At 39.3% G+C, this 17,066-nt stretch overlaps 1 protein-coding gene across 1 annotated transcript; it reads right to left on the minus strand.

Moving 5' to 3' along the window:
• Positions 1-3,678: 3,678 nt before the first annotated feature.
• On the minus strand, positions 3,679-4,817 carry C3H2orf66 (chromosome 3 C2orf66 homolog). Its single transcript, XM_068967050.1, has 2 exons — positions 4,698-4,817; positions 3,679-3,858 (listed from the first exon to the last, which is right to left on the minus strand). The coding sequence occupies exons 1-2, from the start codon at positions 4,815-4,817 to the stop codon at positions 3,679-3,681; spliced, it is 300 nt and encodes a 99-aa protein (XP_068823151.1).
• Positions 4,818-17,066: the final 12,249 nt, after the last annotated feature.

Consider the following 17,066-nt stretch of genomic DNA (forward strand, 5'->3'; position numbering starts at 1 on the left):
GGAGGAAGAGGGGTGAATAACTTGGATTACACAGAAGACCAATAAAATTCCAGACAAGGAATTTGCACCATCTACGTTGGGCCACCGGCGCTCGCTTGAGTATCTAAGGGTGCCTCGCCTTAGGCTCCCTTTCGCGCGGATCTTAGCAGCCAAGGCAAGTAAGTAGACTTGGCGAGCCTCCGATGGAAATTCAGCCTGAAATTAAAGTGAAGAGCAGAGGGAGGGAAAGGGAGAAAAGGAGAGAGAGAGACACGGGGGAAACCAGTCCAGCGACTGGCTCCGGCCCCTGTTGTTCAGAAGGCCTTTTATACTTTTGATAAAACATGGAGATCAGTGGGTAACACAAAGTTATGCAGCGTTAGCAGTCCAGACTTTTATCAAAACCAGGCTTTTCTCTCTGCATACCTAATTGTATACACAAGTCTTAGGTGATTTACATCATCTTCTGGCTAACAAGGGCCAATTAACATTTTACAGCCTTTTTTCTGATAAGGGTTTATCAACCAGAAGACTTATTTGTGTTGATCTTCCCAAAGTCTGGTGCCATTCTCAGAAAGCACTAAATAAAGTTACATTCTTACATAGGAAAGATACAGCAGTTTATAACAAGTGAAAGGAGTACAGTGATTTATAACAAAAGAAAATTAACTCAAAAGTCTAGTGTTGCTAACATCAAAACTACTATACTCCTTTTTCTATATCCCAATTACATTGATTAATATCCTTCAGGTGTTAAAAGATAAAGAATATGGAGGCCTGGCAACAGTCATTGACTCAACAGTGAAAACCCATCAGTCATTGACTCAACAGTGAAAACCCATCACCAATATGATTTTTAACTCTTTAGAAAAGGCTCTGTATCTTTAAGATGCTTTTAAGCTGTGTGCCTCTCGCGGTTGGGGGGCTGTAAGCAATTCACAAGCTGTAAGAGGTCTGGGGAACCTGTTAGGCAAGCTAGAGAGCAATCAGAGGGGGTTTAACTGAAACATCCCTTTCAAATGCAGAAGACTAAAGCCCTGAGTTGACTTTTTCCAGAGAATATTAGAAGAGTGGAAAAGCAGGCAGATTCTTATTTTTTGGGGGGGGTGGATGCTCAGGAAATACCAGGGGGAAAACCTGAGGTCTGATTAGCCTTGCCGTCAGAGCTCTTGCCACATGACCTTGTCACAGGTGGAATTCCTCACGCTGGCTCCCGGCATCTACCTGCTATGCAGGAGACCTGGGTTTGATTCCTGGGTTGGGAAGATCCCCTGGAGAAGGAAATAGTAACCAACTCCAGTATTCTTGCTTGGAGAATCACATGGACAAAGAAGCCTGGCAGGCTACAGTCCGTGAGGTTCCAAGTCAGACACGACTTAAGAGACTAAACCATGATATCTGCTGTAGCACAATGTCCACCTCTGAACGTCATGGCAGAGAACATCTCCCAGAGGCCCGAGCAACTCCTAAAATCCCATGTTTCTTTGTCTTCCATTTCAACATAGTTGTGGATATTCATTACTTACTCTCTCTTGATATGAAACTAAGACTGTGGGGTCTTTTAATAGCATATGCTGACAATAGAAATGTATATTCTTTTTAGGAAAAAGATACATTTTAAACCCAAATTCCTGTTACAGATAATTAACTAAAATAAAAATGATCAATGTCCCTTTCAACTGATGACAAAAAAGAAACATAGAACACAGCTGAAAGGAATTTCCTTTGACTTTATGGTATTTTTGTAATCCTTGCAAATATATGCAGTGCTATATTGATATCTATGATTATTGAGTGAGAAAAAAACCATGCACATAAGTCACATATGTCCCAAAGCTCAAACTATTTACATGTAGATCTGGAAATACAGAATAAAATCATTACAGACTGATAAAAGTGGAGTGGGGAAAACACACACAAAAGCTTAGCCATGATCAAGACTGAATTTTTCTAGTGAGAAGCTTCATCTGTAGTTTTAAAACCACCAGACTTCTGAAAGAAAAAGAAAACATTATAATGAAATAGAAAAAAGATTATACAATTAACCCAAAGACCCAAAGATCAACATATTTCAGTGAAAACTCTTTTTTGTCTTCATTTCCTAATCAGAGGTGTTAGGACTGGAAAGCTTGCAATTATGAAATATTCTCCAAATCAGAAATTTTGCTTCTTTCACAAAGTTGAATAATTCTTTTTTTAAATAAATTTATTTATTTTAATTGGAGGTTAATTACTTTACAATATTGTATTGGTTTTGCCATACATCAACATGAATCCGCCACAGGTATACATGTGTTCCCCATCCTGAACCCTCTCCCGCCTCCCTCCCCGTACCATCCCTCTGGGTCGTCTCAGTGCACCAGCCCCAAGCATCCTGTATCATGCATCAAAGCTGGACTGGCAATTCGTTTCATATATGATATTATACATGTTTCAATGCCATTCTCCCAAATCATCCCACCCTCGGCCTTTCCCACAGAGTCCAATTATTATATTACAGTACCACTAATGGTGCTCTTTTTTTTTTTCCTGCCCTTAAACATTATCTCATTTTGTGCTTACATGAGTATATGTACTTGATGTTTTCTCTAAAACTGAGTTAGAGATCCATATATGCAATTTATAGTTGAATAAACTAAGGCTTAAAAAATAGCTTATATGTAATACTGTCCCATACTGAAATAGATACTTGGCATTAATAATTATTCTCTTTTTAGTGTATGTTACTCTTAGGGCTGAGTGTGAAAAGTAGTCAAGGGAAGCCTTCATTAATATACTTGTTTGTCTTCTATCTTATTTTCTCATTGTAGAACAGTTTTCAAGTTCATATGCCACATAGTAAATTGCATCCTCTTGTTAGAATAACAATTATTATTTTTTTTAAATCATCACATTTAAAGTAGCTAATCATCAAAATCCTTTCACAATCATAATCAAGTGCAACAATGGTTTGCTTCCTCATAATTCTATCCATATGCCCATGAAAAAATGGGAATAGATTTTAATTACTATTCGGTTCCCTCTACTATTCAGCAAAATAAAAAGTTAATAGACTAGAATCATAATGTATTTTCTTTGCACCATACCTGTTCCTTTTAAAATGGTAGGTATTTATTTGATAGGGATGCTAAAGCAATATGAATAAAAATTAAATCTTAGACATAAATTTCTAAATTTTTTCCTATGATAAAGTGCCATCTTTACTAATATTCTACCTTTTTCTCCCTACTAGGTGAGGAAGTTCAAGCTCAAATATATGCTTAATAATTCTCCCCAAAGAAACCATTCTTTTAACTTTTTAATTTCCATTTAATCCAACTGGACAATTCAATATATTTCTTTACATATGATTTTCCACATAATTTAGCTGTATGACCTGGTCTGAAAAAAGATATAAGAATAGGTGGTTTTTCATTATATTTCATAATTCTGTTTTCTACCATTTTAATATATCTCTTCTCCCCAGAAAGCTATCCTTTGAAAATTACTGTCATTTCTTTTTAAAACCAGACTGTAAAATATATGAACCAAATCTGAGTATTAACGGTGACAAGTATGATCAGAACTGAGCACTTATTTATGTAAGGAAATAAAATCATTTATTCAAATAAATATTTTCAAACCTATTTATGAATCAGTTATATGTTTAGAGAGATCTAGAGATAAGGGATAAATTTTACCTGCACTCAGAAGAAACAGTCAGCCTTTGAGGTAATTGGAGAGGGAGATTTTCTGTTCTTCATAATCTGCTAATGCAGAAGCAATAAGTTCTGACTGGAAAGAGAGAGGCCTGGGATTCTCGTTCATGGAGAAAGTATCTGAAAACCTCCCAAGGTCAAGACCTCTTCCTTTAAAATATGCCTGAAGAGTTCTAAAAAACTGAAGAGAGAAAGAAATGTTCAATGTCATTTATAACTTAAATACCCCAAGCACTCAAAGGTGAGTATTTTTTCCCTCATTTTTCCCCCTGAACCCTACAGTGCTCAGAGTTCAGATGCCTCCTCTCTGACTGATGATGAAACAGAGCCAGTCGTTTTGGATGTGGGGTTTTCAGCTGTGTGTTCTGCAAATACACAGAAGCTATGCAAAGTGCTATTAGATTATTTTGATACTATATTGTTAAATTTTACATAATTTTCTTTAGAAAAATAGTATTTTGAAATCATAAAGTCAGCATATTTGCTATATTTGGCATATTTTTTAAATGAGAATTTTTACTGATATTTTGAATTCTATTTCCTAGATAACTTTATGTTGAAAATAACACCTAGCAAATTGACAAGAATACAGGTAAACTTTCGGATTTTGCAACTGGGCTTTGCAAGTATTTGTTATATGACAATCTGTTTTGTTATCAGTTCAACCTAAGCTGTGCAAAATACCCTGTTACACTCTTAATTTTGTATATTTATTAGAAATCAAGGCTATAAAGTCAATATGTATATAAGATCATTTACAAATGTAATGTGCCATGTGTCTATAAAATCATTTCTAAATATAAATTTGTTTCTCCATGCAGAAACAACTGTGAATTGGCTAGAGAAACAATAGAGCACTGGTTACTAGGCTAGCAAAATTCACCTCTAGTCCTGCTGGGGAATCTTCTCAACCCTTGGCAGCCTCATCTCCACTGTTCTCTAGCAGAGTGCGGTGTGCTTAACTCCAGGGAGGTGCTGATTTCACCCCACAGCCCAGAATGTCCCAGTGGCTGTTCTTACCAGATCTCGGTTTCTAGGAATGTTGAGGGGCTTCCATTTTTCTCCATTTCCCAGCATGACTCCTTGCACAAGCCCAGGTAGCACCAGGGCACCAGCCAGCAGCAGGAATGCTTTGGGCATGATGGAAGGAAGCTGAGTGAAAGGAAGGATCAAGGAAATGTCAATGACCAGAGAGGGAGTAACCAAAGAAAAGAAAAAGAGAAGGGAGGAGAAGGGAGGGCAGAAGTAGAAAAAAGAAAGAGGAAACATTTTTGAAGGGAAACAAGGAAGAAGTAGTAGTATATTGATTCACCTGAATTTTGCAGTCTTCTTTTTTTCCACATTCATTTGCTAATGAGGTCCCCCCAGAACCAGTTGATTAGCTTACAGGAGTCTATGAGAATGAGAATGTTATACAGTGACAAACAAAGCAATTATTAATACAACCTAGAAAATGAGTATGCCTTTTTAACTGAAAAAAAAAAGCACTTGTCCCAAAGAAAATGTAATTCTTAATAATAACAACAGAACCCAAACCAAACAACAACCAATCTTAACTTACTTTAAGTGGTAAGAGAGCAGTCTTGAAGAGAAGAAAAAAAAATGTATACCTTCCACACACATCTGAGATAGACACACCACACCAGTGTTAGTAGAGATTGTCTCCCACCCCAAGGTGTAAAATGGAAACGAAACTCAACAGAAAGAGCTAATAAAACTTACCAGGAGTTTGGTTTTGCCTGACCCTGGTTGGCTACACTGCCTGCAATCTGCAAGTCGATTCATGGCTACTTATAACCAGCAGATCAGTTGCAGGTGGGAGTCACTGACGTGAGCAGGAAGAGTTCAAAAATAATGATTCCATTTGCTTCCACAGCGCAAAGACCCTTGAAAACCACATCTTCAGGCTTCTTCGGAACTAACAGAGAACCTATTTGTCCTAAATACATCAGATTCTCCTCCAACCACTGAACATTTTATTTTGATGTTATAAAATACTCAAAGCACTTCCACACAGCAAAATGGCTTTCTCCTTTTTCACTTCTAAGAGAAGGTATATACACAGCAGCTGGGAATATGATGATGACTGTCCCACCTAAGTGAATGCTCTTTTGAAGTTATTAGCCTTTCAAATTAAACAGAAAATTCTATTGCAAGAGATAAAATTGCTCTTTGTAACCCATAACTTGTATTTCTTCTGGGAATCTCAAGAAACTTTAAAAGTTTTAAATAGTAGCATGGTTTATTATAATACCCCTTCAAAACAGAGCAAAAAGATAGCATGCATTTTTGTGGAGAAAAAAAAAAATGTTACCTTATCTACCACATCGTCTTGCTAAATAAATGGCATCTGCAGAAAATGGTAGGGTTGAGTAATTGGACTTGATGAATCGAAGTTGCTTTGGTTCCAATAATTCAGAACAATCCAGGACAAGCTCTTTGTTGAGAAGGTTAGTAATCTGTATCCCTTGGAGAAGGGAATGGCAACCCATGCCAGTATTCTTGCCTGGAGAATTCCATGGACAGAGGAGCCTGGAGGGCTAAGGGTTGCCCGTAGGGTTGCAAAAAGTCAGACAGGACTGAGTGACTAAACTTTCACTTTCAGAGTAACTGTACTGGAATTTAGAGTACCTGGCTACAATCTTAGTCTTGCCATCTTGACCTTAGGAGGGTCATTATGACCTTCATTTATTCATGCCTTTTTTCATTTATTCAACAAATTTATATTGAATGCATACTATGTGCCAGGGACTGCACAGGATTTTTGAGAATAAAATGATAAGAATTATAAATCTATTTATTTAATCTGTTAATTCAGTAAAGGCACTTGCCCCAGTGACTTAACAGATTAGTGGGCAAGACAGACATTAATCAAACCTTTATACAACAAAATGTATAAATATCAAGGATGACAGCTTCTACTGAGATTATGGTGCTATGTGTGTAGAACAGGTGGATTTGATGCAGTATGCGGATCAGGTAAGGTTTCTGTGAAGAACTGACCTTACATCTGGTAGATGAATGGGAGTTACATAGGCAACCTAGGGAGGACAGAAAGAGAAGAGTTGTTCAGAAGGTGAGCAACTCTGCTAGCCCTTGTGACCAGAAGAAACCTGGCATTAAAGCAACTGAAATTAAGTTAATATCTGAGGAGCAGAGGGAGCATTGTGGGGAGCTGATGCAAGATGGGCCTGTGGAAGTGGCCAGATTATAATGTTTCTGCTGCAAGCAGTGCTAAGTAATAGAAAAGTTTTAAGTATCCAAGTGACTTGATCAGACTTGCAACTTAAAGAGGCTATTCTGGTTGCAGTGTGGAGGACAGACTGAGCTAAAAAAGAGAGAGACCAGCTGCTGACTACTGCAATAAGCCAGGCAGGAGAAGATGTAAACTTGGATTAGGGTGGTAGCACATATGCAGAATAATGGATGGATCTGAGAGGTGATTAGAAGGTACTGGTAATGTACTGGATACTATGGAAGGCAGAGCTAAGGGGAAGAGAGTTTCGAGACCAATCCCTAGGTTTCAGGATAATGTAGCTGAAAGAACTACAATGCCATTAGCTGACATTTCAAATACCAGCATAAAGAGACGAGGATCATAAGTTCCAGGTGGGACATGTTGAGTTTAAAGAGCCTCAGAAATATCTAAGAGGGGATGGAGAGTATACAGTTGGATACACAAGTCTGAAGTTCAGAGGAGAGATCTAGGAAGGAGATGCAAATATGAGAGTTGTTGGTATATAAAGGATAGATTACCTCAGTGAAGATTATAAATGAGAAGAAAAGGTGACCTACAACTTGAACTTTGAGAAATTTTAACATGAACCAGCCTTATATTGGAGAAGGAAATGGCAACCCACTCCAGTGTTCTTGCCTGGAAAATCCCAGGGATGGGGGAGCCTGGTGGGCTGCCGTCTATGGGGTCGCACAGAGTCGGACACGACTGAAGCGACTCAGCAGCAGCCTTATATTGGAATCTATACAAGGAGTCTGGTGGGTTGCAAAGAGTTGGACACGACTGAGTAACTAAACACAAATACACATACAAACGAGACCCTGGAGACTGGGGAAAAATCAGGAGAGGATGTGAGCAAGAGATGAAAATGTTACAAGAAGGGACAAATGGAGTAAAATGAGGACTGAACACGGAGCATTAGAGATGTTTAGGTAGATGGAGATGAAAGATTAGAAGCAAGTGGATGGAGGGACTTCCCTGGCAGTCCATTGGTTAAGACTCTGAGCTTCCTCTGTAGGGGCCACAGGTTTGATCTCTGCTCAGGGAATTAAGATCCTACATCCTGCATGGTGCAGTCCAAAAAAAAAAAAAAAAGTGAGTGATAGATGGAGATGAAAGGAAAGATAAAATTAAAACATCAAAGTCTTGAGAAGTTTACCTGTATGTGCTGTGGCAGTGGGGGTCGGGGTGAGGGGACAGAAGGGAAAAAAGAGTGGAAAGAGAGAGACAGTAGCTACAAGAAGAAATAGAATCAAGAGAAGGTGTTATTATCATTGACCTTATTGTAAGACTTTAGTCTGTTTAAATGTCAGTGGTCAAGTGAGTAAATGAACACCCTGGAATTTTATTATACTAACTCTCCTTAAAACTCTAGGACTTTAAAGTTAAAGCGCCTAATAAAATTGGAATATTAACAAGATTATTAATACTGCAAACTCTCACCCTTACTTTCTCCCAGTACCAGCACTGAGCCCAATCCATAGACAATGAACTTTTTAAATGGAAAAGACTGAATAAATTAGAGTAGACTTGCAAATCCATTTATCTCTGAGTAATTTCTAATTTTAGTTCCATTTATATCAAAACACAGCTCATTTGTTCTCCCTTTTAAGAGCTCCGCATTTAAGAAATATAGTTTCTCAAAAGAGCAATGGACTAAAATTAACATATAAATATTATCATCTTGTTCACTAAGACTGGAGTTTTCCTGATTGTTAAAAGAAATTATATATTTAAAAATATATATTTTTTCTCAATTTCAAATCTCTGCCTTGAAAAGAAGAAGGTATCATTGATAAAGCTGATGATTTTTTTCAGTGTATGAACACAGCACTACATAGATATTTTTCAATTATTGAGTTGAGAAATTCAATCAAAAGAGAGAGAAAAGAAAAAACCCAAGATAGTTCAGGTTCTCAAACCATTAATTTCTCATCTAATTTGCCCCATTTGGCCTCTTCATTAAATAGAGCATTTGTAAAAGTAGTGGTTGGGATATTCAGCCTTCCATAGCTAGATTTATCTAAATGAAGGTCTTTGCTGGCATTTCTCAACTAGAAATTAGGAGGAAAATAGAGTACTCAGCATAGGGCTACTGCATAAAAGAAATCTAATAAATATATGTTGACTGAATCAGAAACTTAATTAGATTAGAAATTCAAACATAATGGTAAAATGAGGTCTTGAGAGTCCCTTGGACAGCAAGGAGATCAAACCAGTCAATCCTAAAGGAAATCAACCCTGAATATTCATTGGAAGGACTGATGCTGAAGTTGAAGCTCCAATATTTTGGCCACCTGATACGAAGAGCCGACTCACTGAAAAAGACTCTGATGCTGGGGAAGACTGAAGGCAGGAGGAGAAGGGGATGACAGAGGACCAGATGGTTGGATGGCATCACTGACTCAATGGACAGGAGTTTGAGCAAACTCTGGGAATTGGTGATGGACAGGGAAGCCTGGCGTGCTGCAGTCCTTGGGGTCGCAAAGAGTCAGACACAATTTAGAGACTGAACAACAACAAAAATGAAGAGAGGAATAAAGAGGACATTGTAGGAGACACGGAGAAATTTTAAAACTATTGGATTGCTGTACTATATCACCTATTCAAACCCTTCCTGTCTTTATTACGGAAAAAAAAAAAAAGAGGTAGTATAGTTATTTAGCTGTATCATGAACAGGGACAAGAATTATATCTTTTTTTCCCTCTGGTCTGAGTAAGGGAAAGGAAAAATGACTGTTTATAGACTGCTTCCTCAGTGATGATGAGAACTTCAGAGGGAATGGAAAGCTTGCTCACGTGACTAAAAGAGTACGCCAGGCAGCTTTCTACTCATAGCAATCATAAATGCTTTTTGTGGTAGTGAGCAGACTTCAGTTTGAAAATAGACTAAAGAGAAGAGGGGAGAAGAGGCATAAGCCTCTTGTCAAGCACAGAACAGAAGAAAAGAGAACCCACCATGACCTTGATGGATGGGAGAGGTTCACTTCTCATATCCTGGGGCTACGTAAAGTTTCCAGATCCTGTGAGACCCTGGGGAAGGGAGGGAAGGTCCAGAAACCACTGAAATTGTATGGCTACTCCCAAATTTCAGTCAGAAAGGGGCTTAGACTCAGAAAAATTGGTTTTATAAAACCCATGACCTTCTTGAACACCTCCACGATATGGCTGATTGCTTTTTTTTTTTTTTTTTTGGCAATATCAGTACAGTGTAAGCATCTCTGACTGTAGATAATTGATTCTCAGAATTCTCTAGCCATTCACTATGGAAAAAATCTCTTTTATTCTTTGTTATACTCTGTTTTGTTTAAAAAAATGTGAAAGGAGTATTTTGAAGAGAAAAAGAGATCTTCCTCTAAAACCATGTTACAGCTGTTTAGGGCCAGGGTGTGTGCCAATCCTAGAAGCCAAGGCCAAGTGAGGTGGCCATCCTTCCCTGAGAGCATTTGCTTTCAAGCCCAGCTTGGTCTCATGACCTCTGCTTTAATCAGACCTCTGTTATAATCTGCTGGGGCTTCAGCAGCAATCCCCTTCCCCCCACGGTCGCTCCCCAGTCGGTCTTCCTCCCTGCCACCAGCCTTCCTGAAATAAATGCCAAATGCCACAGACTGGGCAGAGAGGGACAGCCAGCAGGTATCTTCTGATGCTGCCATGAAAGTGAAAGTGAAAGTGAAAGTGAAAGTGAAGTTGCTCAGTCGTGTCCGACTCTTTGCAACCCCGTGGACTGTGGCCCACCAGGCTCCTCTGTCCATGGGATTCTCCAGGCAAGAATACTGGAGTGGGTTGCCATTTCCTTCTCCAGGGGATATTCTCAACCCAGGGATTGAACCCAGGTCTCCCGCATTGCAGGCAGATGCTTTTAACCTCTGAGCCACCAAGATCAAGCTATTTCTCCTGCAACAAAGATGAAGGAGTAGAGGTAACAAAAGGTAAAAATTATGACAATCATGCATGATCTGAAACCAGCTCAGAGACATGGAGCAATAAAATGGACATCTAGATTCACAAGGTGACTGGGATATACATCAAACTCTTTCAGCTGGGTTGGAGAAGCAGGTCGCTATACCCCTGCCACCTCAGGCCACATTGGTACCTCCAAAGCCATAACAAGTGAGTGAAGGATTTTTCCTAAAATATAAAAGTTAAATATTTTCTTATGACTTTACAAAAAGCTTTCCAGCAGTCAGTCTGCTTTTGCAGCAGAGAGCCTGAGGTAGCTGGTAACAAGCTTGGCTTTGCAACTGACCCCGAAGGAGACACAACAGAAAAACAAGGTCACACGGCTCAGAAAAAGCTTATTAGCATCACATCCAGCTCTAGTGGCTTCGGGATGCCCATAAGATAAAGTCTAAGCTCTCAACCCTGATGTAAAGACCCTGAATATGACCCTGTCCTACCAACCCAGCCATCTGACCTCTCTAATGAACAAACCCACACATACACTTTGGTGCCTTTGAACACACTGTTGCTTCTGCCTGGAATGCCTTCTCTAACCCTTGTGTATTCTCAGAACTCCTCCCTGTCCTTCAAGGCTCACTTCAAATATCACATCTCCTGAGAAAAATTAACAACTTCATTACTTCAACAGCTTTCACCTTGAATTTGGATAATGATATTTGCTTCCACGTCTCATTGTTCCAAGGTGAGCTCCTTGAAGTCAGCATCATGTCTTTTTTATCATTGATTCTTCAGAGCTTACATTAATGCCTGGCATAGAATAGGCCAGCATATCACAAATGCTTATAGAATTAATCATTGTTTGGGTAATACTTGAGTTTAGATTCTTATCATTTTCTTTTGAAATTTGAGCCTTGTTACATGTCTATCTTGTTATGTTCATCTAAAGACTTACATGATGCCATAATTTAATAAGGAGGGGAGATATAACTGTAGGTAGGCAAAAAATATATTTTTTTAAATTTGACGTGACTATTCAGGGGACTAGTAAAGTGTAAATTAACATTCAATCTAGTTGTTGCACTAGTCAGAGGACTAGTAGAATGTAAATTAACATTAAGCCTAGTTACTGCACACAAACCAGTGGAAATTGGAGTGTGGCACTTTTGTGACCACACATACATTTCCATTTAAGTCGTTCTGGAGCTGAGGTCACAATCAGATTCTTCCCTAGAGTCTTCAGAGGGAAAGTGGTCCTGACCGTACCTTGATTTTGGCTTAGTGATACTGATTCTAGACTTCTGGCCTCCAGAACTGTCAGAAGATAACATTCTGTTGTTTTAAACCACCCACCTTTTGTCAGTTTGTTACAGTAGCCATAGGAAACTAATACAAGGCATGTCAAGATCTCACTCCACTCACAAAGGAGAAAGATCCATAACTGCTTTAGCCTCTACTGAAACATTGAACCATGGGAAGCCTTAGAAACTGGATATAAATTCTTCATTCTCTTTTGGAAAAAAGTGAAGCTTCTACCGTTATCCAATTCACAATACAACATGGATTTGATTTGAATTGAAATGTCTATTATGAACCAGAGGTTCTACATTAGTGAAACTATACTATAAAATGTCTTTTTATACAAAAAGGATGAGGAAAGTTTCCACCTTAGACTATTAAATAAGACCCTCACCCCTGAGTCATATAATTTGTAATGCACCTCATATTTTAACCCATTGATAAAATTATTTAAACACATGGGGAAAAAAAACACCATTCTTAAAATACTACTAAATTTCCAGGAACATATTTTGTATGATAAAGGGAGTAGTGTCAGTTAAGGGGAAAATTTGTGGATGATTCAGATGGGTATTTCTTTGAATATTTTTGTGCATAATGGGCAAAGGATTCCCTTTCTTAGTGCTGTTCATCAATTGTGAGTTCTGAAATAGAGTGAGTTTTTATTTTTAAAAAACCAACAACTCCTCTCCCTACAACTCTCCCCCTACAAATTGATGGTTAGTTCTTACTATTCTGGGAGCTCTTTAGTTCTTAGGTGCATAAAGTATTATACAATTATATTAACCAAAATAAAATAAATAACATACTTTTACTCTTTAAGAATACATTCTGTAGCCTAGCCCTGAGGAAGTTTCCAAGAACTCTCGGTAGTAGAGATGATGTCATCTTAATTCTCCAACAGTAATGTGCTTCCAAGTGGCAGTGAGTATGTTTTAGGTTTCTGCTAAAAATACTACCTTCTGAACTTTTGTCTTTAAAACGTCCACTTCTAAAAATTGGGTTATTTGTACTGAGGTTTTATGAGTTGTATAAGTATTTTATATATCCTAAAATCAAATCTTTTATCAGAAATCTGTTTCTTTGTCAGTGGTTTGCCTGCATATTTTCTTAATGATGACTTGATGAGCAGAAGTCTTTTTAATAATGATGAACTATAACATCAACTTTTAAATTATCATTGCTTTCTTTGTCTTAACTATGCATCTTTGCCTAAAATCATATTGCAAAGCTGTCTCCTGTATTTTCTTCTAGAAGCTTTATCACTTAAGTTCACTTTAGTCGCTCAGTCATGTCCAACTCTGTGACCCAATGAACCACAGCATGCCAGGCCTCCATGTCCAACACCAACTCCCGGAGTCCACCCAAACCCATGTCTATTGTGTCAATGATGCCATCCAACCATCTAATCCTCTGTAGTCTCCTTCTCCTCCTGCCCTCAATCTTTCCCAGCATCAGGGTCTTTTCAAATGAGTCAGCTCTCCACATCAGGTGGTCAAAGTATTGGAGTTTCAGCTTAAACATCAGTCCCTCCAATAAACACACAGGACTGATCTCCTTTAGGATGGACTGGATGGATCTCCTTGCAGTCCAAAGGACCCTCAAGAGTCTTCTCCAACACCACACTTCAAAAGTATCAATTCTTCTAGGCCCAATGTCTTTATAGTCCAACTCTCACATCCATACATGACCACTGGAAAAACCACAGCCTTGAATAGATGGACCTTTGTTGTCAAAGTAATGTCTGCTTTTTAATATGCTATCTAGGTTGGTCATAACTTTCCTTTCAAGGAGTAAGCATATTTTAACTTCATGGCTGCAATCACCATCTGCAGTGATTTTGGAGTCCAGAAGAATAAAGTCAGCCACTGTTTCCACTATTTCCCCATCTGTTTCCCATGAAGTGATGGGACCAGATGCCATGATCTTCGTTTTCTGAATGTTGAGCTTTAAGCCAACTTTTTCACTCTCCTCTTTCACTTTCATCAAGAGGCTCTTTAGTTCTTCTTCACGTTCTGCCATAAGGGTGGTGTCATCTGCATATCTGAGGTGATTGATATTTCTCCTGGCAGTCTTGATTCCAGCTCGTGCTTCCTCCAGCCCAGCGTTTCTCATGATGTACTGTGCAAATAAGTTAAATAAGCAGGGTGACAATATACAGCCTTGACGTACTCCTTTTCCTATTTGGAACCAGTCTGTTGTTCTATGTCCAGTTCTAACTGTTGCTCCTTGACCTGCATACAGATTTCTCAAGAGGCAGGTCAGGTGGTTTGCTTTTTGATATTTGTAATCAATATTATATCTTTATGAATCTAATTTTTAGTATCCATTTACTCTTAAGGATTTGATAAATGGCTTGATTGTTGTCATCCCTTTTGACTCTCCCTTTTCTCCTCCTGATCACTTCTCCATCCCTCCTCTCTCTTCTCTTGTCTGCAAAACTCTGTGAATCTCTTTGGGTGTTCCTGGCTGTAGAGAGTTGTTTCACCATTAACCTAGAGCTTTTGTCTTCTGTGCTGTGTGGACAGAGAAGTCTTGAAGCTACTGTAAAAGGGGGACCAAAACCCAGAGGCAGGAGGCTCAGCTCCAGAGCTCTGGACCATCACAGAACTCCTGATCCCAGGGAATATTAATAGATGAGAGCCCACCCAAAAGTATCCATACCTACCGGGAGACCAAGCTCCATTCAAGAGCCAACAAGCTCAAGTGCGAGTCACCCCATGCTAATCCTCCAGCAAAACATAAAGACAACCCTGAACAGACAAGCTACCCAAAGTCATGTCAAACCAACAGACACCCCAAAACTCACTACTGGACACTGCACTGCACTCCAGAGAGAAGAGATCCAGCCCCATCCACCAGGACACAGACACAAGTTCCCCAAACCAAGAAACTTTCACAAACCACTGGTCCAACCCCACCCACAGGAGCAGACTCCACAATTAAGAGGAACTATGATCCTCCAGCCTGCAGAAAGGAGACCCCAAACACTGCAAACTAAACAAAACAAAAGGCAGAGAAATATCCAGCAGGTGAAGGAACATGATAAAAACCCTCCAAACCAAAGAAGAGGAGGAGATAGGGAGTCTACCTGAAAAAGAATTCAGAATGATAGTTAAAGATGATTCAAAATCTTGAAAACAAATTTCCACTGTGTAAAATATGCATTGCTAAGTGTGGGACTACAAAGAGGTATATGGAGAGGGACAGGAGCAGACACTATTTGGAGAAACAGCATGGTGTGGTAGAGTTTCAGAACTAAATTTAACTATGTTCAACATTGGACTCTGCCATTCCCCTGGGCAAATTTTATTTAATCTCTCTACACCTCATTTTCCTCATCTGTGAAGTAATCCTCCTTTTCAGTGTTGTGAGATTTAGAAATGATGGATATAAAGGGTCCCAAACATGTAGATGCTAAATAAATATTATTATTAAGAACTGTACATAATGTAACCTAACATGATGGCTCCCATAGAGTATGAAACTATCACAGTTTCATAGTTTCACAGTTTCATAGTTTTAGTTCAAGAGCTAGAATTAGGGATAAGAAGATCAGTCCTGACTGGCCATTGGTAGATTTTTATGGAGAAAATTTTGATAGCCAAGATGTGAGAGAAAAAAGTTTTTGAGCAATGGCAGAGAAGTAGCAAAAGGGAGAACACAAGTCAAAGGGGATGCAGGCTTGCTTCTGTGGCAGACTTGGCTCACTGCTTCCTTATGTCCTTTTGCTATGGGCTGATAGTGTTCTCCTTGTCCCATTTCATAGGTTGAAGTCTTAACTCCCAATCAGGCATACTGATCTTGGACTTCCCAGCCTCCAGAACTGTTGTTTAAGCCATGGAGTCTGTGGAATTCTATTATGGAAACCCAAGAAATACACCTTTCTTCTTAGACACTGTTTGGGATAGCACATAAAGTTAAAGTGTTAGTCATTCTGACTCTTTGCGAGTCCATGGACTGTAGCCTGCCAGGAATTCCCCTGTACAGGGAATTCTCCATGCAAAAATACTAGAGTGGGTTGCCTTTCCCTTCTCCAGGGGATCTTCCCGACCCAGGAATTGAACCCAGGTCTCTGGCATTGCAGGAAGATTCTTTGCCATCTGAGCCACCAGGGAAGCCCACATGCCCAGCTTAAAATCTTGCTCTGCCATCTTCCTTGCAGATGTGATATTATTCTGGCCTGTGTATTGTAAATGGAAGTCTCTGAGAGTGGGAAAGGGAGAGGAAAGAGGGCATCCTTCCAAATAAAAGGTAGAATTCCTTTTGCTCCTTACCCCTCCTTCTTCCTGGAATGGAAGTATCATGTAGCCATGGTCTTGTTATGAGAGCCACACATGAAGGATGGACAACAAATGAGATAGAGGGAATTCTGGTTCTTGATGACTTAATGGAGTCTTATCCTGGACTTTCAAATAAAATTTGATTGTTTAAACAACTATTTCTCAGGCTTTCTGTTTCTTGCAAACAAATCCTAAATGAAACAGCCTGTGTGAGGAGATGGGTGTCTTTGGTAAATACCAGGAAAGAAGACTGGCTATGGATCAAACTGTCAAGGAGCTTGGACTGTTTCCTATAGAACATGTACTTAGTCACTTAGTTGTGTCCAACTCTTTGCAACGCCATGGACTGCAGCCCACCAGGCTCCTCTGTCTGTGAGGAGTCTCCAGGCAACAATACTGGAGTGGGTTGCCATGCCTTCCTCCAGGGGATTTTCCCAACTCAGGGATCAAATCCAGGTCTCCCACATTGCAGGCAGATTCTTTACCATCTGAGCCACCAAAGGAACCCAAGAATGCTGGAGTGGGTAGCCTATCCCTTCTCCAGGGGATTTGCCTGACCCAAAAATTGAACCGGGGCCTCCTGCATTGCAGGTGAATTCTTTACCAGCTGAGCTACCAGGGAAGCCCATAGAACATGAGAGAAGATTAAAAGGTTTTGAAAAATAGAATAATTAT

Source organism: Capricornis sumatraensis, chromosome 3 (assembly GCF_032405125.1).
Source record: "Capricornis sumatraensis isolate serow.1 chromosome 3, serow.2, whole genome shotgun sequence".
Lineage (NCBI taxonomy): Eukaryota > Metazoa > Chordata > Mammalia > Artiodactyla > Bovidae > Capricornis > Capricornis sumatraensis.

Coding starts and splice junctions, on each gene's coding strand:
- C3H2orf66 (XM_068967050.1), bottom strand. CDS start 4,817: ATGCCCAAAGCATTCCTGCTGCTGGCTGGTGCCCTGGTGCTACCTGGG. Junction 3,859..4,697: donor TTCCTAGAAACCGAGATCTG/GTAAGAACAGCC, acceptor TTCTCTCTTCAG/TTTTTTAGAACTCTTCAGGC.